Consider the following 27,743-nt stretch of genomic DNA (forward strand, 5'->3'; position numbering starts at 1 on the left):
AAAGAATGGGTAGAATTTGGTTGTGTCAACATGGTGAACAGCATCCCCCGTAACTCATTTGAATAAGTCATTTTTTTTATCATAGTTTCTATAAAATGGGTCAATAGATGGAAATTAAACTGGAAAATGTGCTTGAGGCCAGAGGCTCGAGATGAATAATATGTTAGATAAACTTATTAATTGACCTAAAGGACTTGGGAGTTATGTTATTCAGTTATGAAGAACAGTACATGTGACAGATTTATTATTTGCACTTAACCATGTAATTGGTTCCATCCTTATATTTAGTTAAAGGTATTAGGTATAATTTTCACTGTAAAGGAGGAGATTGGTGAAGAAATTACTTTGAATAGGGTTTTAAAAAAATTTCTTAGCTTTTTAACCTTATTGACAGGTGTGTGTAGTATTGCAGGACAGGGAATATATTTACGAAATTCATACTAAGCCATCTGTTGAAAATATTTTCCAAATTATCTGACATGTGATAAAATCCTTTTTGAATTTCTTTCCAATTACCTACCCATTTTAAGAGTAGAATTAATTAGAGGCACCTGGATGGCTCAGTCAGTTAAGTGCCCTACTCTTGATTTGGGATCAGGTCGTGATCTCACAGTTTGTGAGATCGAGTCCGACAGTGCGGAGCCTGCTCGGGATTCTCTCTCTCGGCCTCTGCCCTTCCCCTGCTCACACACGCGTGTGCGCTCTTGTTCTCTCTCTCTCTCTCAAGACACATTAATAAACTTTTTGTTTTTTAAGTAGAACTAATAAAAATGGTATGGTTGATATAGAAATCCAAAGGGTGGACGTGTGCAGATATGCCCCCATTGTTGAATAATGAAATTAGCTGTATTGTAACGAGAGATGAGATTTCCTTTTTAAGACTGACTTTAAATAGTTTACTTTTAGAATTTAAAAAATTACTTGCCCATTTTTTATTACTCTTCAGCATTGTAAAATGTTTTTCTTAAGAGTTTACTGCTTTGAACTGCTTTTACTTAACATGTGGTGGAACTGTTTCAGGATGAAGATGGATTTCGAGAGCTAAATGAGAATGGAAATGCTAAAGACGATACTATTCAACAGAAACTTTCTTCGAAAGTAGTAAGTGGCCCTTTTTAAAAAGAAAAGCAAAATACTTGAACATCTTTTGAACTACGGTTATGTTGAAAAGAAGTATTATAGTTTAGTATAAAGACATGGGGGGCAGCATGGTAGACAAGAAACCGTGTATTTAGTACTTCATATTTATTTTCAGCATTGCCAGAACAAAGGCACTTTCCTATAAAATCCATAGTTCTATTACAGACAAGACAATGCCATTAATTAAATGATCATACAGCGTACTTGTTGGAAAACTTGACTTACTTGGGAGTTATTTTGTTTTCAGGCCAGGATCCAGACAAGCATCACCAATTGCAGTAAGCTGTTTTATCTCTATTATTTTCCAGTCTGGAATGATCACGTCATCTTACTCTGTTCTTTATGACATTGAATTCTCAAAGAGTCCAGACCAGTTATACTGGAGGACACCCCATATTCTGGATTGTCTTTCCTTAAGGTAGACTTTTGTGGAATCAGTAACAGTGTTTTTGTCTGGTTATCTTAGTTGGATGATTTACCTGAAAACTCACCAATCAATATAGTGCAGACTCCAATTCCCATTACAACTTCCGTTCCTAAACGTGCAAAAAGTCAGAAGAAGAAAGCTTTAGCAGCAGCCCTTGCCACGGCTCAAGAATATTCAGAAATAAGTATGGAGCAAAAAAAACTACAGGTATTTATTCATTTTTGTGAACAAATATAATTGGTAGATTTGGGGACAGAAAGACAAATAAAATCATCATAAATTGCCACACTTTCATACTATCACAAAAAATAAATGTTTTCATATTACCTTGCAGGAAGCTTTATCAAAGGCAGCTGGAAAAAAGAATAAAACACCTGTGCAGCTAGATTTGGGGGACATGTTAGCAGCTCTGGAAAAACAACAACAAGCGATGAAAGCACGGCAGATTACTAATACCAGACCTCTGTCATATACAGGTGATGTCATTATTTGAGGAATTTGCTGTTTGCTTTTGGTAATATATTTTGAGTATTGTTAATTTAAATTATACATATCTAAAAAATCCAGAGTCTTCTCACCAGCTCTTCTGTTACCCTCGTCGCCCCATCATTGTACTGCATCGTAGTAGCCTCCTGTTACTTACCTTTCCCTCCTGCTATAACTGCACTCTATCTTGAAAGGAGTGATCTTTTAAAAATATGACAGGATTATATCACTCCACTACTCAGAACCCTCCAGTGGCTCTTGATCTCACTTGGAGTACTGCTGGAGTCCTGACTAAAGCCACATCTTAGCTGATCCTGTGACCTTTTTGCCCCCATCACCATTCTCTCTGGCGCACACTGCTGTAGCCAGTCAGCCCCCTTGCTGTTCACAGACACACCCAACATGCTCCTAGCTCAGTATCTTTGTGCTTACTATTTCCTTTCCCCGGAATTCTCCTTCCTCATATATCAATGTGTGGTTTGTTCTTTCAGGTCCTTCGGGTCTCTGTACAAATGTCAGTGGGTGTAATTGTGAACCAGCTAATGTTTTTCTTCTTCAGAGATAAAAATAAGAATCACAACTAATTTGGCTTTATAACTTTTAAATTGGATAATGGGAAACATAGGAATTTTGATCAAGGTGTGTGTATGTGTGAGAGAGAGAGAGAATATGAATGATTTGGCTTTCTACTGAAATAGTAATGTATATTTTAGCAAACCTTATCAGATTTAAAATTCAGCAGTTCTTATGTGTTCCCTTATTTCTTTTCATAGCCTTAGTTATAGAGGAAGAGAAGTAAGATAAAGGAAGGGGAAAGGCACCAAAAAAAGCAGATGTTAAGACGCAGAGTTGAATATTCTGTTTCTTCTGTTCCTATGTAAAGGGTCTGTCTTTAGACAAGAAGATAATTAACAGAATATAACTTTAGTTCTATGTGCAGAATGTTTATACCTACAACTAGTTACCTGTCCAGTATAAACCTTAGCTTTGAGTAACTGTTAGTAAAAATAGTATTGAATATGTACTGAGCTTTTGAGTTGCGTGTTGTTGAGTTGGAGAGAGAGGCAATTACATCTCATTGAAAGAGTAAAGGACTATAGCAGTGGAACTGACAGTTAGCAGTATTCTGGAGGCAGTACGGCCTCATGGCAACAAGCAGGGGCTTTGGAATTGAGTTGCCTAGGTTTGAAATCTGTTCTTCTGTCTATTTCCTTGGCAAGTTATTTCCTGACATTAAGATGGAGGTAATGATAGTACCTACTTCAGGGTTGTTTTGAAGAGTAAATGAGATGGTACATGTAATGTGGTCAGAAGAGTATCTGGGTTATAATCACTCAATAAATGTTAACTAATTACTGTGGAGAAGAGATTGTTAACCTGTGATGGCTTTATTGTTATAACTTTGATTTATTTAGCAAATGTTAATTTATACAACTGTAAATATTTACATGGAAAGCATGTCAAGGACTGTGGAATTACAGATTAAAAAGTTAATAATCTAGTTGGGGAGAAAGACATACATAAATAACTAATAAAGAGCAGTGCCTTAGGAAGGATACCAGCAAAGTTTTATGAACTTTCAGAAGAGAAGAGTGCTTTATAATAGTCAATGGAGAGGTATGGGGAGGATGTTACAAATCACTTCATATATTATAACATTTGGATTGGGCTTTGAAGGGAGAGTATAATTCTTGTCAGATGGAAATGAGATTAACCTCTAACCTGTCACCAGTGTTTAAATTAGAAAGTATTGATTGCAAAAAAATGGACTTTCTTGGGAAGTCCAAGAAAAGAGTGAGACTATTGTAGGTATGTCAAAAGATTATGAGGAATTGATAGGGTTTTGTTTGTTTGTTTTTTAACTGATGGGATGTGGAAACAGGTCAAAGAGGACTCCAAACTCTCCTCATTGGAGGATTGTGGTGATTATAATGATATCAAACAGGGATCATGGAAGAAGAATTTTTGTTGGGAAGAACAGACTCCAGCCCTATTGTGTTTGAAATGCTAGTTAGGGATATCCTGATGGTGCCTGTTTAAATTGTAGTTATGTGCAGTTTAGGTTAGAAGTCAGTGAGTTTCAAAGAGAGATGGAAGTGTAGCTCTGGAAATACATAAGGTTGTTAGGGGAAAGAAAAGTTAGGAAAATATATTCAAGGATAAAGTCTTGTGGTGTGCTTAGATTTAAAGGACAGCAAGAAGAATTAGATTTAGTGATTGCAAGCTTGTATGTGATCTTGACCATAGCATTTGTGAGCACATGGGTAGGACAGAGACCAGAAAGCAGACTCTTCAGGACCTCTGGGGAAAATGGCCACGTAGAAGGATCCTAAGCTCACCTCGTCACTCAGCTACAATTAGATAGCATCCACATCAGTGTAAATAACTGGTAAAGCAGACTATTGAGAAGTTTAGTAAGGGAGGAAAGGGGAGTGATAGTACTTTAGTGTGAGGGGAAGCCAGTCAGGGGAATGGTTTTGTTGGTTTGTCTGTTTTTTGTTTTTCTTTCTTCTATATACAGAAGATTTAGCTTCTTGTTGGGAGATAGGGAAAAGAGTTGGGGGTCGAGGAAGACCTTGAAAGATGAAAGGGAAATGCGTAGAGCAAGATCCTTGGGAAATTAATCCTGAGATGGGATTTCTTTTTTAAAGATTTTTATTTATTATTTATTTTTGAGAAACAGTATGAGCAAGGGAGTGTCAGACAGAGAGGGAAAATCTCAAGCAGGCTCCACGCCGTCAGTGCAGAGCCTGGTGTTTGAGCCTGGCGCGAACTCATGAAACTGTGAGATCATGACCTGAGCTGAAATCAAGAGTCAGAAGCTTGACCAACTGAGCCACCCAGGCGCCCCCTGAGATGGGATTAAGAGGAGAGGTGGTGATACACAGTGAACAGGAATTAGGATGCCTTCTGCCTCCTCTCAGGTGGCATGTACGTTTAATTTATATATGTGTATTAGATATATATATATATATATATATATATAATTTTGGCTAACATACAGTGTGTAAAGTGTGCTCTTGGTTTTTGGGTAGATTCCTGTGGTTCATCGCTTACATACAACATCCAGTGCTCATCCCAACAAGTGCCCTCCTCAGTGCCCATCACCCATATTCCCCTCTTCCCCACCCCCATCAACTGTCAGATTGTTCTCTAGATTTAACAGTCTCTTATGGTTTGCTTCTCTCCCTCTTTGTTTGTAACTATTTTTTCTCCTTTCCTTCCCCCATGGTCTTCTGTTAGGTTTCTCAAGATCCACATATGAGTGAAAACATATGATATCTGTCTTTCTCTGACAGACTTATTTCACTCAACATAACACCATCCAGTTCCATCCGTGTTGCTGCAAATGGCATGATTTCATTCTTTCTCATTGCCAAGTAGTATTCCATTGTATACATAAACCACATCTTCTTTATCCATTCAACGGTTGATGGACATTTAGGCTCTTTCTATGATTTGGCTATTGTTGAAAATGCTATTATAAACATTTTTGGAAAACCTCCAAATGCATGGAGGTTAAAGAACATACTACTAAAGAATGAAGGGGTGAACCAGGCAGTTAAAGAAGAAATTAAAAAATATATGGAAACAAATGAAAGTGAAAACACAACAATCCAAACCCTTTGGGATGCAGCAAAGGCAGTCCTGAGAGAAAAATACATTGCAGTCCAGGCCTGTTTCAAGAAACAAGAAAAATCCCAAATACAAAATCTAACAGCGCACTGAAAGAAACTAGAAGCAGAACAACAAAGAAACCCCAAGGCCAGCAGAAGGAGAGAAATAATAATGATCAGAGCAGAAATAAACAATATAGAATCCAAAAACAGAAAAACAAACAAAAAAAAAAAACCCAGTAGAACAGATCAATGAAACTTAAGAGCTGTTGTTTTGAAAAAATAAACAAAATTAATAAACCCCTAGCCAGACTTCTCAAAAAGAAAAGAGAGCGGACCCCAATAGATAAAATCACGAATGAAAATGGATTTATCACAGTCCCTCAGAAATACAAGCAATTATTGGAGAATTCTATGAAAAATTATATGCCAACTGGACAACCTGGAAGAAGTGGACAAATTCCTAGACACACTGTACCAAAACTCAAATGGGAAGAAATAGAAAGTTTGAACAGACCCATAAGCAGTGAAGAAATTGAATCAGCTATCAAAAATCTGCCAACAAGTAAGAGTCCTGGACCAGATGGCTTCCCTAGGAATTCTACCAGACATTTAAAGCAGAATTGATACCTGTCCTTCTCAGGCTGTTCCAAAAAATAGAAATGGAAGGAAAACTTCCAGACTCATTCTATGAAGCCAGCATTACTTTGATTCCCTAACCAGAGACCCCACAAAAAAGGAGAATTATAGGCCAATATCCCTGATGAACATGGATGCAAAAATTCTCAACAAGGTACTAGCAGATCGAATTCAATAGCATATAAAAAGAATTACTATGATCAAGTGGGATTCAATCCTGGACTGCAGGGCTGGTTCAATATTTGCAAATCAGTCAGTGTGATACATCACATTAATAAAAGAAAGGATAAGAGCCATATTACTGTGTCAATAGATGCAGAAAAAACATTTTGACAAATACAGCATCCTTTCTTAGTAAAAACCCTCAAGAAAGTCAGGATAGAAGGAACATACCTAAACATCATAAAAGCCCTATATTAAAAGCCCACAGCTAATATCATCCTCAATCGGGAAAAACTGAGAGCTTTCCCCCTGAGATCAGCAACACAACAGGGATGTCCACTCTCACCATTGTTGTTTAATATAGTGTTGGAAGTCCTAGCATCAGCAGTCAGACAACAAAATGAAATAAAAGGCATCAAAATTGGCAAAGAAGAAGTCAAACTTTCACTTTTCGCAGACAACATGATACTCTACATGGAAAACCCGAAAGACTCCACCAAAAGGCTGCTAGAATTGATACATGAATTCAGCAAAGTCGCTGGGTACAAAATCAGTGTACAGAAATCGGTTGCATTTGTATACACCAATAATGAAGCAACAGAGAATTCAAGAAATTGATCCCATTTACAATTGCACCAAGAACCATAAAATACCTAGGGATAAACCTAACCAAAGATGTAAAAGATCTGTATGCTGAAAACTCTAGAAAGCTTATGAAGGGAATTGAAGAAGACACAAAGAAATGGAAAAAATTCCATGCTCATGGATTGGAAGAATAAATATTGTTAAAAAGTCAATACTACCCAAAGCAATCTACACATTCAATGGAATCCCAATCAAAATTGCCCCAGCATTCTTCTCAAAGCTAGAACAAACAATCCTAAAATTTGTATAGAACCACAAAAGACCCCGAATATCCAAAATAATATTGAAAAAGGAAACCAGAGTGGGAAGCATGGCAATCCCAGACTCTACTACAAAGTTGTAATCATCAAGACAGTATGTGTGGTATTGGCACAAAAACAGACATATAGACCAATGGAATAGAATAGAGAACCCAGAATTGGACCCACAAATGTATGGCCAGCTAATCTTTGACAAAGCAGGAAAGAGTATCCAATGGAAAAAAAGACCGTCTCTTTAGCAAATGGTGCTGGGAGAACTGGACAGTGACATGCAGAAGAATGAAACTAGACCACTTTCTTACACCATACACAAAAATAAACTCAAAATGGATGAAAGACCTAAATGTGAGACAAGACGCCATCAAAACCCTAGAGGAGAAAGCAGGCAACAACCTCTGACCTCAGCCACAGCAATTTCTTGCTTGACACATCTCCAAAGGCAAGGGAATTAAAAGCAAAAATGAATTATTGGGACCTCCTCAGGGTAAAAAGCTTTTACACTGCAAAGGAAACAATCAATAGAACTAAAAGGCAACTGATGGAATGGGATAAGATACTTGCAAATGACCTATCAGATAAAGGGTTAGTATCCAAAAATCTATAAAGAACTTACCATACTCAACACCTGAAAAACAAATAATCCAGTGAAGGAATGGGGAGAAGACATGAATAGACACTTTTCCAAAAAAGACATCCAGATGGCCAACAAACACATGAAAAGATGGTCAACATCACTCATCATCAGAGAAATACAGATCCAAACCACAATGAAATACCACCTCACACCGGTCAGAGTGGCTAAAATTAACAACTCAGGAAACAGCAGATGCTGGTGAGGATGTGGAAAAAAGTGAACCCTCTTGCACTGTTGGTGGGAATGCAAACTGGTGCAGCCGCTGTGTAAAACCTTGTGGAGGTTCCTCAAAAAAATTAAAAATAGAACTATCCTACGACCCAGCAATAGCACTACTAGGAATTTATCCAAAGGATACAGGAGTGCTGATTCATTTAATGTTTTTTTATGTTTATTTTTGAGAGAGAGAGGGAGCACAGGCAGGGGAGGGGCAGAGAGAGAGAGAGAGGGAGACACAGACTCTGAAGCAGGTTCCAGGCTCTAAGCTGTCAGCACAGAGCCTGACATGGGGCTCGAACTCATGGACTGCGAGATCATGACCTGAGCCAAAGTTGGATGCTAAACTGGCTGAACAACCCAGGTGCCTGGCATATCCATTTATATTGGACAGCAGCTTCTCAGGGGAGTAATAGGAGAGCTTTGCTGCTAGAGCACGAGGATTGAGGATAAGGTCCTCGGACTGCTAAAGGACTGAGTCACCACTACTGGGTGAGGGTATCAATCAGGTGTAAAAGAACTGCTGAATAGTACTGAGAGTGCAGCCAAAGGGGAAGATCACTCTTCACTGGTGGATGGAAGTGAGGAGTAATAGACTATTTCATATAAAAGGGTGATGGTTTTTTTATAATTTTTTTTAATGTTTATTTTTGAGAGAGAGAACACCCGCATGGGGGAATGGCAGGGAGAGGGAGACAGAGGATCTGAAGCGGGCTCTGTGCTGACAGCAGAAAGCCTGATGCCAGGCTTGAACTCATGAACCATGAGATCGTGTCCTGAGCTTAAGTCAGCTTAACAGACTGAGCCACCTAGGTGCCCTGTATAAGGGTGATTCTTACGTAAGATTCCGTAGGAATAAGGAGAGGTGCAAAGTTTTGAAATTGCAGAGGTAGAGTGGTTCTGCCTGGAGACCAGTTGCAAAGAATTGCCATGCTTGAGGCTTGCTGCTGTGGAGTAGAACTAATAATTTATTTGTCCCTGCTTTGGATTGCTAAATTAGTTACCTGCATTGGCTTTGTCATCTTTATCTTATGGAGGTTAAACAGATGCATAAAAGCTGTACCTGAGAGATACTGCATGGCCCCGTATTACTCCTACTATTATGATGTCTATTCTCCCACAAGAAGAGGATGTTCTTGTAGATTTATCATTAGAAATGTTCATTGTATGTGGCGCTGGCTGTAATAGTAAAGCTAATGTTCTTGTTTGTTTTTAGTGGTCACTGCAGCTTCTTTTCACACTAAAGACTCTACTAACAGAAAACCCTTAACCAAAAGTCAGCCATGTTTGACATCCTTTAATTCTTTGGACATTACTTCCTCTAAAGCAAAGAAAGGAAAAGAGAAGGAAATTGCTAAACTAAAACGACCCACAGCACTTAAAAAGGTAAACCGAAACCTGGAGATGTTTATTTTACAAGTTAAATTTAAGGATTTAAAATGTTTTGCAAAAGTAGTTGTGGCATTTTAGCCAACAGATTGTTATGAGATATTTATAGGTGTATATCTTTATGATGAATAGTTAATTGAAAGTTGGGGATATCATCAGCATCATGATTATCTTTCTATATTGAACAAAACCCTGGAGGATGAATTCTTTCTGTAAGGTTAAAAAAAAGCAAAAGAAGTTAAACATGTAGCATCCAAAACATTGGACTGTAGGAATCAGAAGCCCTAGATTCTGGTACTAAATTATATAGTTTTAGGCAAACCTTTCTTACCCTTATCTTCATCGATAAGTTGGGATAATATCTGCTGTATTTAACTCAGTATTTTATTTTTGTGGGTATAATCTCTGCACCCAGCATGGAGCTTGAACTCAACAACCCCAAGATCCAGAGTCGCATGCTATACCAACTAAGCCTGCCAGGTGCCCCTAACTCAGTATTGTTAGGAGCAGAATGAGATAATCCAGGTCCAAATAACTGAAAACTGCAAAATGTAAATTTAATGTTAAACTGTATGACCTGGTTTCCACACTTGTTATTTTATCCATTTTTGTGGAAACTCTAGTTTGTCAATCAGGAGTTAAAGCGTGAAGCAGATGTGGTTTGATAGCTGTAGCATTATACAGCATAATTGCCTTCCTTTATTTTGGATATGGTACCTTTTTCAACTACAGGGCCTAAAATTACTTTTTTTTTTTTTTTTTTTTTTTTGCCAGTTTGTTTGTAGCCAACTAAACATGTAGCCAACCAAACTCCTCGTGTCCATTTTTAAGTGAACTGTATCTGTGTAATAGTGAACATTTTAATCATTCTATACATTCTTAAAGAGTGATCAGTAATTAAAGATTGGTAATGACTTTTAGGTTATTTTGAAAGAAAGAGAGGAAAAGAAGGGCCGTTTAACTGTGGACCACAACCTTTTGGGATCTGAGGAACCAATAGAAATGCACTTAGATTTTATTGATGATTTGCCACAGGAGATTGTTTCCCAGGAAGGTAAGATTGTCCCTTTCTCCCTTCTCGTGGAATGGTTCAGAGTATTTTAATTAATAGGCCATCACTAGTTATTATCCTAATTGGAGGATATGCTCCATATTTTATGTAAATTTCTTTATTTTTGAGAGTGGTTTGTTTTGAAGATGCCTCTATAGGGAGATATTTAACAGGGGGAAGGGGCAGGTGTTATATAGCAGAACTGTGGCATTTTTGAGGCTTGAGTCCTGAATTTGTTGTATACACTAATAATTATGATCTCACCAATGTATCTTACGTAACTCATAGTTCTTTCATTTTGTCTTCTTTCGTATCTAGAACACTATTGGCTATTTTCTTCACAGGACTATTTTTCATTGAATTGTTTTTGTTGATTTTCTTTCTTGCTTTTATGAATTAATACATATGCCACAATGAGTAAAGAATTACAGAGCCTTTTGTAGTACAGAATTCAGTTGATCAATAAGATATAGTCCCATACAGTAGCCAGCACATATCATTTTGAATGGGACCTCAGCAAAACTGCACATTCTTTCTGATATTTTTACTGCTGTGGAAGAAAGATTTAAAGAGATCCCTGGCTAGGTCCCCTTTTCTGCTGGTATATGTGTATTCCTTTCTGCAACACATTCAAGTCTGATTTGCACATATTAACTGGTAGTGTTCCATTGTGTAGAAAAATGAGTGCTTCTAAAGATTGTTCAGCTAGGACATATTTGGCTAGCATTCCCCTTTTCTCTTAATTAAATATCCTTGCCTTTGTATTTAGGTTTATCCATTCATTCAAAAATGGATGAATTCAACATTCATTCAAGTGTTTATTGAACACTTACCATGTGTACTTCAGTAACTGGGTTGGGGGTAGAAGGTCAGGAAATGTAATAAAGAATGGATTGTCCTACTCCAAAAGCTTATCATTGGTAGGGAGGTAAGATACATGTGTGACTTTGCTAATTAGTGGACTGGAGTACAAAAAATAACTCATTTCTTGAATTTAGCTGTTTAAGAAAGAAGCAGTAAATGAAGGGGGCAGTGAAATCAAGAGGTGGTATATATAAAGAATGAGGCTGCCTAAGAACAGAAGCAAAGACCAAATAAGAGAGAAACTGGGGTGGTGTCTGAAGAAATGAGGAGTGGTGTGGAGAGGATGTGTGAGGTAGAATTCATCACTGCCAGCAGCAATGGGAGTTTGTAGACAGTTAAAAAATGTATTTCTAAGAAATAGGTGAAAAAATTGAGACGAAGGAGATGGGTAATATGATCTGGAAAGAGGTTCAAAAGTTATTACCTTTGTTCTTCAATTTAAATCCTCTAAGAATACATGTTTTAGATCATTTGGCTTTCTCTCCTCTCTTCTGTAGAGACTTACAGGCTCGGCTGCACTTGATTTTTAAGAGTATGTTTTAAGAGATAATAGGAAGACTTCATTTTTGTAGTATATGAGAAATGTTTGTGATATAAACAATGCCCAACTCATTAGCTTCTGGGGAATTTGGAAGTTATACAAAAGACAGCTGCCATTCTAAGCATTGATCAGTAGATAGCTTTTCAGCATTTAATGTTTCTAAATTCTTTCCCTTCACCCCACATCTCCACAGATACTGGACTGAGCATGCCCAGTGATACTTCGCTCTCTCCAGCAAGTCAGAATTCTCCATACTGTATGACACCTGTGTCACAAGGCTCTCCGGCTAGTTCTGGGATAGGCAGTCCGATGGCATCTTCTACAATAACCAAAATCCACAGCAAAAGATTTAGAGAGTAAGTTTTAGCCTCATTATTGAGGTTGAATAGTTTAAGTATCTTGATTGTAGTTCTGAATACAGTATTGTCATTACTTGATGGGTGGAGCATGCAGCACTTCAAAGATATTTAAGTTCTTCCTTCAAATTATGTTTAGCAGCTAGTTTTATTGTATTTAAAGCATTTGATTTCTATCAGCTATCAGTGTTCATATGAAAGTGATTTCATAGTAAATATTCTTTTTATATCAAATAGTGTTTATAAATAAACCTGGAAATTTGACTTCTTATATCTTACATATACAGTGCCTTAATAGGAAGTTTTTCCTCCTCAAATGCTTTTGCTTTTTTGTTTATATTATTGGCCTTTCAGAAAAAAACCCCGTGTAACGAATAAATAACAAGTTTCTAAGACCCCGTTCCATGAAGTAAACATATTACATGAAGCTGTTTGTTTTTAAGCAAATATTTCTGTTTTAAAATGCCCATCAGTGAGTAATCTTGAACTAGAAGTTACTCCTATGAAGGATTTTAGGATTTTCACATTTGTATAGATGGATTTATTTTACATTTAAAAATGACATATGAAAGAATCCCAGGGTGAATGAAAAATCAGTATGAATCCAAACCATATTGGTTTGTTCTATTCCTTTGTTTTTTTTAATTGAAGTGTAGTTGATACACAATATGATAATTAGTTTTAGGTGTACTATATAGTGATTTGACATCATATACATTATGAAATGATCACCATGAGAAGTCTTAGTTACCATCTGTCACCCAAGTTATTACAGTAATATTGACTATATTCTGTATGATGTGTTTTATATCCTCGTGATGTACTTACTTTATAACTGGAAGTTCGTGTTTCACCTATTTCATCTGTATCTCCACTCCCTTCCCATCTGGCAACCACAATTTTATTCTCTATTTGTGAATCTATTTCTGTTTTGGTCACTTGTTTTGTGTTTTAGATTCTATATATAAGTAAAATCATATGATATTTGTTTTTCTCTGATTTATTTCACTTAGCATAATATTCCCTGGGTCCATCCACGTTGTTGCAGATGGCAAGATTTCATTATTTTTTATGGCTAAATAATATTCCACACACAGTGTACAATATTCCACACATAGCCACACCCCCATTTTCTTTATTCATTCATTTATCAGTGGACACTTAGGTTCCTTCCATGTCTTGGTTTATTGTGAGTAATACTGCAGTGAACATAGGGGTGAATATATCTTTTTGAATTCATGTTTTTGTTTTCTTCAGGTAAATACCAGGAAATGGAATTGCTACATTGTATGGTAGTTCTGTTCCCCCCAGTAGTACATGAGAGTTCCCTTTCCTTCACATCCTCACCAATGCTTCTTGTCTTTATTTATTTAAATTGTTTTTAATTTACATCCAAGTTAGTTAGCATATAGTGAACAATGATTTCAGAAGTAGATTCCTTAGTGTCCCTTACCCGTTAGCCCATTCCCCACTCCCACATCCCCTCCAGTAACCCTCTGTTTGTTCTCCATATTTAAGAGTCTCTTATGTTGTGTCCCCCCGCCCCCGTTTTTATATTATTTTTGCTTCCTTTCCCTTATGTTCATCTGTTTTTTCATCTTAAATTCCTCATATGAGTAAAGTCATATGATATTTGTCTTTCTCTGGCTAATTTCGCTTAGCCTAATACCCTCCAGTTCCATCCACATAGTTGCAAATGGCAAGATTTCATTCTTTTTGATTGCTGAGTAATGCTCCATTGTATATATATATACCACATCTTCTTTATCCTTTCATCTGTCGATGGACATTTGGGCTCTTTCCATACTTTGGCTATTGTCGATATAGCACTGCTATAAACATTGGGGTGCATGTGCCCCTTCAAAACAGCACACCTGTATCCCTTGGGTAAATACCTAGTACTGCAATTGCTGGGTCATAGGGTAGTTCTATTTTTAGTTTTTTGAGGAACCTCCAAACTGTTTTCCAGAGTGACTGCACCAGTTTGCATTCCCACCAGCAGTGCAAAAGAGATCCCCTTTCTCTGCATCCTTGCCAACATCTGTCATTGCCTGAGGTGTTAATGTTAGCCATTCTGACAGGTGTGAGGTGGTATCTCATCGTGGTGTTGATTTGTATTTCCCTTATGATGAGTGATGTGGAGCATTTTTTCATGTGTCTGTTAGCCATCTGGATGTCTTCTTTGGAGAAGTGTCTATTCATGTCTTTTGCTCATTTCTTCACTGGATTATTTGTTTTTTGGGTGGCAAGTTTGATAAGTTCTTTATAGATTTTGGATACTAGCCCTTTATCTGATATGTGGTTTGCAAATATCTTCTCCCATTCCGTCAGTTGCCTTTTAGTTTTGCTGATTGTTTCCTTCACTGTGCAGAAGCTTTTAATTTTGATGAGGTCCCAGTAGTTCATTTTTGCTTTTGTTTCCCTTGCCTCCAGAGACGTATTGAGTAAGAAGTTGTTATGGCTGAGGTCAAAGAGGTTTTTGCCTGCTTTCTCCTTGAGGATTTTGATGGCTTCCTGTCTTACATTGAGGTCTTCATCCATTTTGAGTTTATTTTTGTGTATGGTGTAAGAAAGTGGTCCAGGTTCATTCTTCTGCATGTCGCTGTCCAGTTTTCCCAGCACCACTTGCTGAAGAGACTGTCTTTATTCCACTGGATAGTCTTTCCTGCTTTGTCAAAGATGAGTTGGCCCTATGTTTGTGGGTCCATTTCTGGGTTCTCTATTCTGTTCCATTGATCTGAGTGTCTGTTCTTGTGCCAGTACCATAATGTCTTGATTACAGTTTTGTAATACAGCTTGAAGTCTGGGATTGTGATGCCTCCAGCTTTGGTTTTCTTTTTCAAGATTGCTTTGGCTATTTGGGGTCTTGTCTGGTTCCATACAGATTTTAGGATTGTTTGTTCTAGCTCTGTGAAGAATGCTGGTATTATTTTGATAGGGTTTGCCACTTCTTCTCTTTTTGATTCTAACTATTCTGATAGGCATGAGGTGATACCTCATTGTGGTTTTGATTTGTATTTACCTGAAGATTAGCGATGTTGAGCATTTTTTCATATGTCTGTTGGCCATCTGTATGTCTTTTCTGGAATGTCTATTCAGGTCTTCTGCCCATTTTCTTATCAGATTATTTGGGTTTTTTTGATGTTGAGTTGTAGGAGTCCTTATATGTAATCTGGGTATTAATTTTTTTTTTTATATTAATCTCTTATATATCATTTGCAAATATCTTCTCCCATTCAATAGGTTGCTGTTTTGTTTTGTTGATGGTTTCCTATGTTGTGTAAAAGATTTTTAGTTTGATACAGTCTCATCAGAAAACAAACAAAAAAAATGCTTATTTTTGCTTTTGTTGCCCTTGCCTGAGGAGACAGATCCAAAAAACCCAAAAAACTGCTAAGACTGATATTCAAGAATTTACTGATGATGTTTTCCTGTAGGAGTTCCATGGTTTCAGGCCTTACATTTAGGTCTTTAATCCATTGTGAGATTATTTTTGTATGTCGTGTATGAAAGCAGTTCTGGTTTCATTGTTTTGCATGTAGCTGTCCATTTTTCTGCACACCATTTGTTGAAGAGACAGTCTTTTCCCCATTTGTTATATTCTTGGACTTTTTGGTCATAGAATGACCATTTAAGTGTAGGTTTATTTCTAGACTCTTTGTTCTGTTGACCTGTTTTTATGCCAGTTCCATACTGTTTTGATTACTATAGCTTTGCAGTATAGTTTGAAGTCTGGGAGCATACCTCCAGCTTTGTTCTTTCTCAAGATTTGCTTTGGCTTTTTGGGTCTTTTGTGATTCCATACAAATTTTAGGGTTATTTGTTCTAATTCTGTGAAAAATGCCATTGGTATTTTGATAGGGATTGCATTATATCTATAAATTTCTTTGGATAGTGTGGACATTTGACTGCATTGGTTCTTCCAGTCCATGAGCACAGTTTGTCTTCAATTTATGTCATCTTCAGTTTCTTTCATCAATGTCTTACAGTTTTCAGAGTACAGAGTACAGGTTTTATACCTCTATGGTTAAATTTATTCCGAGGTAATCCTAGGTATTTTTTTCTTTTTGATGCAGTTGTAAATGGGATTGTTTTCTTAATTTTTCTCTCTGCTAGTTTGTTTTTACTGTGTAGAGATGGAACAGATTTTTGTATATTACTTTTGTATCCTCCAGCTTTACTGAATTAATTTATTCTAATTGTTTTATGGTATGGTCTTTAGTGTTTTCTAACAAATAGAAATTTCTAACAAATTTCTAACTATTTGCACATCTGCAAATAGAGACAATTTCATGTCTTCCTTGCCAATTGGGATGCCTTTTATTTACTTTTCTTCTCTGATTGCTGTGACTAAGATTCCCAGTACTGTGTTGAATAAAAGTGGCAAGCCTGGGCATCTTTGTCTTGTTTTCCTGATCTTAGAGGAAACGCTTTCATTTTTTTCACTGTGGAGTGTGATATTAACTGGGGGTTTGTCATCTCTGGTCTTTATTGTGTTTTGGTATGTTCTCTCTGTACCCGCTTTGTTGAGAATTTTTATCATAAATGGATATTGAATTTTTGTCAAATGTTTTTTTCTGCATCTGTTGAGAAGATTGTATGATTTTTATCCTTCATTTTGTTAATGTGTATGACAGTTGATTTGTGGATATTAAATTATCTCTGCATCTCTGGAATAAATGCCATTTGATCATGGTGTGTGATTCTTTTAATATATTATTGAATTTGGTTTGCTATATTTTGTTGAGGATTTTTGCATCTATATTCATCAGGTGTATTAACCTGTCATTTTCTTTTTTTGTAATGTCTTTGGTTTTGGTATCAGCATCGCATAGAATTAATTTGCAAGTGTTCCTACGCTGTTGTTTTTGGAATAGTTTCAGAAGGATAGGTATTAACTCTTCTTTAAGTGTGTGGTAGAATTTACCTGTGAAGCTGTCTGGTCCTGGACGTTTTGCTGGGATTTTTTTTTTTTTTTTTTTTTTTTTTTTTTTTTTGATTATTGATGGTATTTCATTACTGGTAAACAGTGTTCAGATTTTCTTTTTCTTGATGATTCAGTTTTGGAAGATTTTATGTTTCTAGGAATTTATCCATTTCTTCTTGGTTGTCCAATTTATTGATGTATAATTTTTCATAATGATCTTTTGTAATTCTTTGTATTTCTGTGGTGTCAGTTGTAACTTCTCTTTTATTTCTGATTTTATTGGGCCCCCTCTTTTTTTCTTGAGGAGTCCTTCTAGGTAAAGGTTTATCATTGTCCTTGTTTTAAATCTTTTTCTTTTTTTTTAATTGAAGTATAATTGACACACATTATTACATTAGTTTCAAGTGTACAACATAATGATTTGACAAGTTTACATTGTTACACCCATCACAGGTATAGCTACCATGTGTCATCATATAATGCTGTTACAATACTGTTGACTATATTCCCTATGTTGTACCTTTTATCCCTATGACTTACCATTCCATTATACCTTAAAGCAGGTATCTCCCCTTCTCTTCACCCATTTTGCCCATCTTCCCACCTGCCACCCCTTGGCATCTGTCAGTTCATTCTCTGTATTTATGGTTCTGTTTCTGTTTTTTATTTGTTCACTGGTTTTTAGATTCTACATATAAATGAAATTATATGGTAGTTTTTCTCTGTCTGATTTATTTCACTTAATATAGTCCCATGTAGGTCTATATAAATATTGTTTATCTTTTCAGAGTACTGGCTCTTGGTTTCATTGATCTTTTCTATTGTTTCTTTTTCAGCCTCTATTTCATTTAGTTCCTCTTTGATCTTTATTATTTACTTTCTTCTGCTAACTTTGGGCTTTGTTCTTATTTTTTTAGTTTCTTTATATGTAAGGTTAGATTGTTTATTGGAGATTTTTCTTGTTTCTTAGAATAGGCCTATATAACATTATAAACTTCCTTCTTAGAATTATTTTTGCTCTGTCCCCATAGATTTTGGAAGTTGTATTTCCATTTCCATTTGACTCAAGATATTTTTTTATTTCCTCTTTGATTTCTTTGACCTCTTGGTTATTTGTTTGCATGTTATTTGGTCTCCTCATATTTTCCTCATATTTGTGTTTTTTTCTAGGTTTTTTTTTTTCCTTGTAATTGATTTCTAATTCTATCCCATTGTAGTTGAAAAGATGCTTGATATGATTTCAGTCTTGTTAAATGTATTGAGACTCATTTTGTGGCCAAACAGGTGATCCATCCTGAAGAGGGTTCCATATGCACTTAAGAATGTATATTTTGCTGTTTTGGATGGAATGTTCTTTATGTATCTCTTAAGTCTGTCTGGTCTAATCTGTTGTTTAAGGCCATGGTTTCCTTATTGATTTTCTCTTTGGATGATCTCTCTATTGATGTAAGTGGAGTGTTAAAGTTCCCTACTATTCTTGTGTTACTATTGATTTTTACCTTTGTGTCTGAAAATATCTGCTTTATGTATGTGGGTGCTTCTATGTTGGGTACACAGATATTTACAATATTATATCCCCTTGTTAGATTGATCCATCTATTATTTAATGTCCTTCTTTGTTTCTTGTATAGTCTTTGTTTTAAAGTCTGTTTTGTCTGATGTAACTATTGCTAACCCAGCTTTCTTTTCATTTCTGTGTGCATACAATATCTTTTTCCATCTCTTCACTTCCAGTCCATATGTGTCTTTGGTCTGAATTGAGTCTGTTACAAGCAGCATATGGATGGGTCTTGCTTTTTTATCCATTCAGCCACCTGAGTCTTTGATTGTAATATTTCTTCCATTTACACTTAAAGTAATTATCAATAGGTATGTACTTACTGGTGACTTTTTTTGTTTGTTTGTTTCTGGTTGTCTTTATAATTCTTGTAGTTTTTTTGTTTGTTTTGATCTCTTCCCTTGTGATTTAACAACTTTTTTCATGTTATGTTTAGATTCCTTTATTTCCTGTATATCTATTACAGGCTTTTGGTTTGTTTAACATGAAGTTCATATATAATATCTTATGTATGTAAATTTATTTAAGTTGATGATTGCTTAAGTTCAAACCTATTCTGGGCCACCTGGATGGCTCAGTCAGCTGTGCGTCTGACTTTTTTTTTTTTTTTTTTTAAATGTTTATTAATTTTGAGAGAGAATGCGAGCAGGTGTGGGGCAGAGAGGGAGATAATCCCAAGCAGGCTCCGTGCTTTCAGTGCAGAGCCCAATGTGGGGTTTGATCTCATGATTCCTGAGATCACAACCTGAACCGAAATCAAGAGTTGGACTTGATTTCAGTTCAGGTAATGATTCCAGGGTCAGTCCCATGCTCAGCATGCAGCCTCCTGGAGATTCTGTTTCTCATCTCTCTCTCTCTCTCTCTCTCTCTCTCTCTCTGCCTCCCTCACCCCCACTTGTGCATGTTCTCTCTCTCTAAAATTAAAAAAAAAACAAAAAACAGTACATTCTAAAAGTACTACATTTTCCCCCACCCTGCAGTATTTTGTTTTTGACATACTTTATTTACATGTTTAGTTTTGTATCCCTTAACTAAATATTGTAGATATCATTGATTTTACTACTTTTGGTTTTTAACCTTCACACTAACTTTATAAGTAATTGATTCACTACCTTTACAATAGATTTGCTTTTAATAGTGAGATTTTTTTTCTTTTAAAATTTTCTTATTTCTAGTTGTGGCTTTTTCTCTTCCACTTAAAGAAGTCCCTTTAACATTTCTTACAAGGGCAGTATAGTGTTGATGAGCTCCCTTAACTTTTGTCTTTAAATCTTCATTCCTTCTTCAATTCTGAATGGTAATCTTGCCAAGTAAATTTCTTGGGTTGTAGGTTTTTCCTTTTGCCACTTTGAATATATGGTGCCATTCCCTTCTGCCTGCAAAGTTTCTGTTGAAAAATCAACTGATAATCTTATGTATGTTCTCTTGTACGTAACTAGTTGGTTTTTTTCTTGTGACTTCTAAGATTATCTCCTGATCTTTAATTTTTGACATCTTAGTTATTATGTGTCTTTAGCGTGGATCTCTTTGGATTCATATTATTTTTGGTTCTCTGTGCTTCCTGGACCTGGATATCTGTTTTCTTTCCCAGGTTAGGCAAGTTTTCTGCCCTAATTTCCCTCAAATAAGCTTTCTACTCCTTTCTCTCCCTTTTCTTGTTATGGGACCCCTATAATGTAAATGTTAGTGTGCCTGATGTTGTCTCAGAAGTCTCTTAAACTATCATTTAAAAAAAAAAAAAGTTTATTTTGGTGGGGGGGGGGAGCAGAGAGAGAGAGAATCACCAGCAGACTCTTTACTGTCAGCACAGAGCTCACTATGGGTGCTCGAACTCATAAACCATGAGATCATGACCTGAGCTGAAATCAAGGGTTGGACATTTAACCAGCTGAGCCACTCAGATGCCCCTTTCCTCATTTTTAAAAATTGTTTTGTCTTCTTGCTCTTCAGCATGGGTGAATCTCACTACCCTGTCTTTCAGATCACTGATCATTCTTCTGCGTCATCTAATGTGCTTTTGATTTCCTCTAGTGTATTTCTCATTTTATCTTCTGCTCTGATTAGTCCTTTTTTATATTTTGTATCTGTTGTTGAAATCCTCACTATGTTCATCCATTCTTCTTGAGTTCGGTGGACATCTTTATGACCATTACTTTGAATTCTTTCATTCTTTTCTGAGGTTTTATCTTGTTCTTTCATTGGAAACATATTTCTCTGTCTTCTCATTTTGCCTGGCTGTTTGTTTTGATATATTAGGTATATTAGCTATGTCTCAGGGTTTTGATGGAGTGGCCTAATGTAGAAGGCATCCTGCGGGGCCTTGAAGCACAGCGTCCCCTGGTCCCCAGAACCAGGTACTTGAAGGGCGTCCCTTATGTGGACTGCATGTGCCCTCTTGTTGTGGTTGGGCTGTGACTGCTGGGTTCGCACTGGTATGTGGGTTTGGCCTCAGATGCACCTGGGTGAAAGGCCCTGCTGTAATGGTTGCAGGCATTTTGGTGGTCGGGACTGTAGCTGGTTTGGGAGGCACCATTCTGAAGATGCCTACTGTGTGGCAGGGCAGTAGCTGCTTTGTGGGGGTGCCCATCTCAGTCAAGGCCACTTGGCTGAGTGTTGTGGTGTGAGAGTTATTTTAGAGGGAGCCTTGAACCTGGCCTAGGCTGGCCACTGAGTCTGGTGGAATGGGATCTGATTGAGGCTACCTGCTAGCTGTAGTGGGGTGGGAGCCACTTTGAGGGGGATGCCTATTGGGGCCAGTATGTTGGGTGAGGTGGGTCCACAGGGAAATGCTGAGGCAGGGCAAGTGGTGTTAGCAAAGTATCAGAAAAGTGACAGAAATAGCTCCTCCTGCTGGTGCTTCTGTTCCAGGAAAAAGTTCCCACAGATCCCTGCTCCTCCTGCACATGCCCTAAAGTTAGCAAATCTTCATGTGTGGCCCAGGCACTTATCAAACTGCTGCCTCTGTGCTAGGTCGCATAGCCAGTGAGTTTGTGCCTGTGCCCTTTAAGAGAGGAATCTCCATTTCCTTTAGCCTTCTAGCTCTCCTGGAGTTAAGCCCCACTCATTTTCAAAGCCAGATGTTATGGGGCCTCATCTTCCTGGTGCAGGAAGAGTGGGCATGCTTGATATATGATTTGAACCCTTTGCTCCTTAGGGAGGATAGCCTCTGTGTTGGTGATATCCCTCCTGCTTGGGGTCACTGAGCAGGGGATGTGGGTCCTGACTCGACCCCTTTTCTGCCTTTCCTACCTGCCTGGTGTGGCTTTTTCTCTTTAGTTGTAGAAGAGCTATTCTGCTGTTCTTCAGTCATTCTCAGAGAGAGTTGTATATGATGTTGTAATTTAGTGTGTCTGTGGCAGGAGATGGTTTGGGATCTTCCTGTTCTGCTATCTTGATCCTCCTATTCTTTTTTTTTTTTTTTTTTTTTTTTTTTAATTTTTTTTTAACGTTTTTATTTATTTTTGAGACAGAGAGAGACAGAGCATGAAGGGGGGAGGGGCAGAGAGAGAAGGAGACACAGAATTGGAAGCAGGCTCCAGGCTCTGAGTTATCAGCCCAGAGCCCGACGCGGGGCTCAAACTCACGGACTGCGAGATCGTGACCTGAGCTGAAGTCGGACGCTTAACCGACTGCGCCACCCAGGCGCCCCTTGATCCTCCTATTCTGTTGCCATTCTTTATACTGTTGATTTTGAGTTAATACTTTTTGCCTGAATTTGGAAAGTTGATTAAATGTCAAATAATAGATGTGGAGCAAAGGAAACACTTGAGGATAAAATGTTACATGTGTATGAAATAGCTTGAAAGTTAAACAGAATGAAGAAAACCACATTTTTGATGCATTTTAAGTGCCTTCTTTAATTTTGCAAATTTTGATAGTTATTCTTTCCTCAGTCTGTCCACCTGTTATCTTCTCTTCCAAAGTAGTGTCACATTTATTTACTTATTTAAACATTTCTCACATAAAGAAAAAAAATGGAGAATTTTTTTCCCCCACTAATTTTAGGGCAGGCCTAGATTTTTCTACTATGTAGTATAATTCAGAAGTGGAAATTTACTTACATGGTTAGTCTTAGGTTATAAATTATACCAGTTCTCCTTGTTGTTAAGTACTGGCTTATAGTAGAGGTTAAGGATGAGAACTTGAAAAAAATAGGAGTAAGTAAGCTTGGATGACTTCCTTATCCCTGAAATTAAGTACTATAGTGGCCTCACTCACTGCCTGTCTGTTTCTCACATTATAGCCATACATGATCTCACAAAGAGCCCTGTTCAGTTGCTTTGCTTACTGTAAAGGCATGTGACTTTACCTCAAGACCTCTTTGGTTTTGGTTTCAATTTAATTACTGAGTTCATCTGCTACATCCATAGATTTTCAGAGTTAGAGGAATCATTGAGGCCAGCTTACCTAATTGCTTATTTTTATGGTCAAGGAAGCCAATTCCCAGAGATTGTGACTTATCTGAATGTGGAGGATGACTTCGTTGGTATGAGGCCATTCAGTTAGCTTCTAGGAAATTATTCTTTCCTACTAAATGCATCATTAGTATTCCCTGGAGTGAAATAACTTTACATCTTCTTACCAGCAACATTATGTCTCTTTTTATCAAATAACAGGTTAACATTGGATTTATATCCTTAATAATTGGCAGTTTGGGTAGTACTTATTTGAGGATAATCCACTCTTTCCTTAAAAGCTGATGTAATCCAGAAAAACTCTTCTTTTTTCTAATTTGCTATAGGAATTAATTAAGATATTTTTTTTTAAATATGAAATTTATTGTCTAATTGGTTTCCATACAACACCCAGTGCTCATCCCAAAAGGTGTCCTCCTCAATACCCATCACCCACCCTCCCCTCCCTCCCACCCCCCATCAACCCTCAGTTTGTTTTCAGTTTTTAAGAGTCTCTTATGGTTTGGCTCTCTCCCTCTCTTTTTTTTTTTTCTTTCTTCCCCTCCCCCACAGACTTCTGTTAAGTTTCTTAGGATCCACATAAGAGTGAAAACATATGGTATCTGTCTTTCTCTGTATGACTTATTTCACTCAGCATAACACTCTCCAGTTCTATCCACTTTGCTACAAAAGGCCATATTTCATTCTTTCTCATTGCAACGTAGTATTCCATTATGTATATAAACCACAATTTCTTTATCCATTTGTCAGTTGATGGACATTTAGGCTCTTTCCATAATTTGGCTATTGTTGAGAGTGCTGCTATAAACACTGGGGTACAAGTACCCCTATGCATCAGTACTCCTGTATCCCTTGGGTAAATTCCTAGCAGTACTACTGCTGGGTCATAGGGTAGATCTATTTTTAATTTTTTGAAGAACCTCCACACTGTTTTCCAGAGCGGCTGCACCAGTTTGCATTCCCACCAACAGTGCAAGAGGGTTCCTGTTTCTCCACATTCTGTCCAGCATCTATAGTCTCCTGATTTGTTCATTTTAGCCACTCTGACTGGCGTGAGATGATATCTGAGTGTGGTTTTGATTTGTATTTTCCTGATGAGGAGCGATATTGAGCATCTTTTCATGTGCCTGTTGGCCATCTGGATGTCTTCTTTAGAGAAGTGTCTCTTCATGTTTTCTGCCCATTTAATTAAGAGATTTTAAGGAGTTGATTTTTTAATGAAAACCTCTTATTGGATATTTTTTTTCCTAACATAATTTTATAATTTCATAAAAATAAATTAGGATGGACTTACCTGTTTTTGGTTTCCTTTACAGGTACTGCAATCAGGTTCTTTGTAAAGAGATTGATGAATGTGTGACTCTTCTTCTTCAAGAGCTTGTCAGTTTTCAGGAACGCATCTACCAAAAAGATCCTGTAAGAGCAAAAGCAAGGAGACGGCTGGTTATGGGTCTAAGGGAGGTTACTAAGCATATGAAGTTAAATAAGATCAAGTGTGTTATAATTTCTCCAAACTGTGAAAAAATCCAGTCAAAAGGTATGAACATTTTACTTTTGAAGTGTTTTGATATTTATTTAGTATAACTGTAGGATATACACTGAATTGTAAAATGGAAGCCATATGTCTTTCTTTGCAGAGATTAGATATGAAACATAATGATGAACATGAAAGAAAGTGAAATCTTTCATTACCTCAAATTAAGTAATAAAATTGAGATCAGACTATAAAGAAATCTTAATCTGTGAACACTAGTTAAGGATTTTATTCCCCAAGTGTCCCCTCTGTTGTAATCAGAGTGAGGACTTATTTATAAGAGTACCTTTCTTTATTTCTGCAAATGTATTCTGCTTTTAAAATTCTTGGATTACCTTCCTTTGATAAAAGTTAAAGTTCTCTGCTCTTGCTTATGGTGATTTGCCTCAGAAATGAGCAGTTACATGTAAAGGCTCTTATGGGAACCCACACACAATACTTTTTTACTGTTTCATGCACCCTGATTTGTCTGTTTTCATGGAGGAGCCACTTTGGGTAATTGGAGAAGACAGATGCAGAAGTAACAGTAGTAGGAATAGTCTCCACGGGGGAAAAATGCCAATAAAAATAGTAGTATATGTCTGTCTCATTGCTACTTGAGCTGAGAGAATAAAGACATCAGTCACTATTAACAATTTTAATTTCTGTTTTAATAAATGTTTATTGTATCGAAGTTTGACTCCCTCTATACTAATCCCTATGGAGAGACAAAAATTGGCATTGAAGAATTGGAAAATTTATTGGAAAGAAAGAAAATATGTATATATATTCATATATAAATTCCAATAGGAAAATGTGTGGAACAGCAGAAGTGCCACAAGTATTCATAGAATCCTTTGCTGCTGTGTTTTATGCTTTAGCTGCTGGGTGCTAAAATACCTCCATTTAAGAAATAAGTAAATTAGAGGCACCTGGGTGGCTCAGTCAGTTAAGCCTCCAACTCTTGATCTCAGCTCAGGTCTTGATCTCAGGGTAGTGAGTTCAGGTCCTACGTTGGGCTCCATGCTGGGTGTGAAGCCTACTTAATGGGGGAAAAAATAATAAGTAAATTAAAACCTCAGCATGTGTTGACTTTCTCAGGTGGACTAGATGAGGCTCTCTATAATGTTATAGCCATGGCACGGGAACAAGAAATTCCTTTTGTGTTTGCGCTTGGAAGAAAAGCTCTAGGACGCTGTGTGAACAAGCTGGTTCCTGTTAGTGTAGTGGGAATCTTCAACTACTTTGGTGCTGAGGTAAGACTTCGAGGATGCACTCCCTCACTCCCTCCTGTTCCCTCCATACATTTTCTGTTGACACACGCCAGTGTTACGTTTAAACATTTAAAGAAGTGAGATGATTCTCCCAGGGATGAGTGGAAAATTCTTGAGTCCACATTTCCTTTTTAGTGTTGAAACCATTTATACAAATTAATCCTAGAATATTTTGGCTATAAACATATTAGCTCCTATTTTTCCCACAGTGTTTTTTTTCTTCTGGGTTTAATTTTGTAATATCTGAGAATTTATTTAACTGCTGGGTAAAGATATCCAATATTATACAATATAAAATAATTTTCTTCAGTTTATATAAGGCTATATTTTGTGCTACTTGGAGTCAAGAGAGAGAAGAATGCTTTAATTGGAGAGGATTTTCTTTCAGAAGATGGAGTTCCTAATCAATTGTCAGAATAATTCTGCACTCACGATACTTTTATCTTCCTCTCCTAGTCTGCCAATAAAGCTTTGCCCATAGGAGCTGATAATAAATAGTAATAATAATAATAATAATAATAGGTTGATAACTAATAATTAGAATAGTTACTCATCTCCCCTAATACTTATTAACTGATAACATTTTAAGACCTTTTTATGAAGTTGATTTTGAAGTATTTTGTAACACCATTCATGGACCATTTTCCTTCTTCCCATCCATACTATTTTTATATATTTAAATGTTTAATATTTAGTGTTTAGATTTAATGTTTAGATTTTATATATTTTATTATGTATTTTATACTTATATATTTAATGTTGATATTTAAATATTTAATGCTCAGCAGTTAGATTTGATGTTTCTTCCAAAAGCCAAAATACTTTGTACATCTCAAGGCATTTAAGATAAGGTACCTTGCTTGAATCATTGGTATCTCCCATCTTCCAGCCGTATGGAAGTTTCCTTGAGAGCAGATGGTGTTCCAGTGATCTTTGTACTCACTGTAGTGCCAGATACTAAAGGGTGCAGTTGTTGAATTGATAAACTTTGCAAGAACTTTTAGTATATCACAATTAGTGACTAATACTGAATCAAGAAATTTCCTCGGAGGGGCGCCTGGGTGGCTCAGTCAGTTGGGCATCTGACTTCTACTCAGGTCATGATCTCACAGTCATGGGTTTGAGCCCTGCGTCAGGCTCTGTGCTGACAGCTAGGAGCCCGGATCCTGCTTTGGAGTCTGTGTCTCCCTCTCTCTCTGTCCCTTCCCCTCCTCTTTGTCCCTCCCCCTGCTTGCACTGTGTCTCTCTCTCTCAAAAATAAATAAACATTAAAAAAGAAATTAAAAAAAAGACATTTTCTCAGACTTATGAGAATTATATAAACAATATCTGAAAGTTACAGAGTATTTTATAAAGTTCTGCAGTGTGCATACCATTTGTGCTCATTGAAAGTGTGTCTGATCCTGAAACAGTAGAGATACTATTTATTTTTTTGTTTTAAAGTTTTTATTTATTTACTTTGAGAGAGAAAGAGTATGAGAGGGGCAGAGAGAGATGGAGTGAGAGAGAATCTAGAGAGGAGATGGAGTAAGAGAATCCCAAGCAGGCTCTGCACTGACAGTGCTGAGGCCAGTGTGGGGCTTGAATTCATGAACCATGAGATCATGACCTGAGCTGAAATCAAGAGTT

The 27,743-nt window shown here is 36.9% G+C and overlaps 1 protein-coding gene and 1 long non-coding RNA gene across 4 annotated transcripts in view; one reads left to right on the forward strand and one right to left on the reverse strand.

The window, feature by feature from the left end:
- Positions 1–27,743, forward strand: part of SECISBP2L (SECIS binding protein 2 like) — a 64,519-nt gene that overhangs the window by 25,825 nt on the left and 10,951 nt on the right. Inside the window, exons 9-16 of the mRNA XM_042942096.1 lie at positions 1,021–1,101; positions 1,607–1,774; positions 1,902–2,043; positions 9,443–9,612; positions 10,537–10,669; positions 12,265–12,427; positions 24,644–24,864; positions 25,942–26,096. Coding sequence (XP_042798030.1) covers positions 1,021–1,101; positions 1,607–1,774; positions 1,902–2,043; positions 9,443–9,612; positions 10,537–10,669; positions 12,265–12,427; positions 24,644–24,864; positions 25,942–26,096 — 1,233 coding nt within the window. The remainder of the gene's footprint in view (positions 1–1,020; positions 1,102–1,606; positions 1,775–1,901; positions 2,044–9,442; positions 9,613–10,536; positions 10,670–12,264; positions 12,428–24,643; positions 24,865–25,941; positions 26,097–27,743) is intronic.
- Positions 1–27,743, reverse strand: part of LOC122222064 — a 49,943-nt gene that overhangs the window by 7,211 nt on the left and 14,989 nt on the right. For all 3 annotated transcript variants that reach the window (XR_006203584.1, XR_006203585.1, XR_006203583.1), the window contains exons 3-4: positions 24,622–24,741; positions 1,632–1,676 (exon numbers count right to left, since the gene is read on the reverse strand). This is a non-coding gene — a long non-coding RNA (uncharacterized LOC122222064). The remainder of the gene's footprint in view (positions 1–1,631; positions 1,677–24,621; positions 24,742–27,743) is intronic.

This window comes from Panthera leo, chromosome B3 (genome assembly GCF_018350215.1).
Source record: "Panthera leo isolate Ple1 chromosome B3, P.leo_Ple1_pat1.1, whole genome shotgun sequence".
Classification (NCBI taxonomy): Eukaryota; Metazoa; Chordata; class Mammalia; order Carnivora; family Felidae; genus Panthera; species Panthera leo.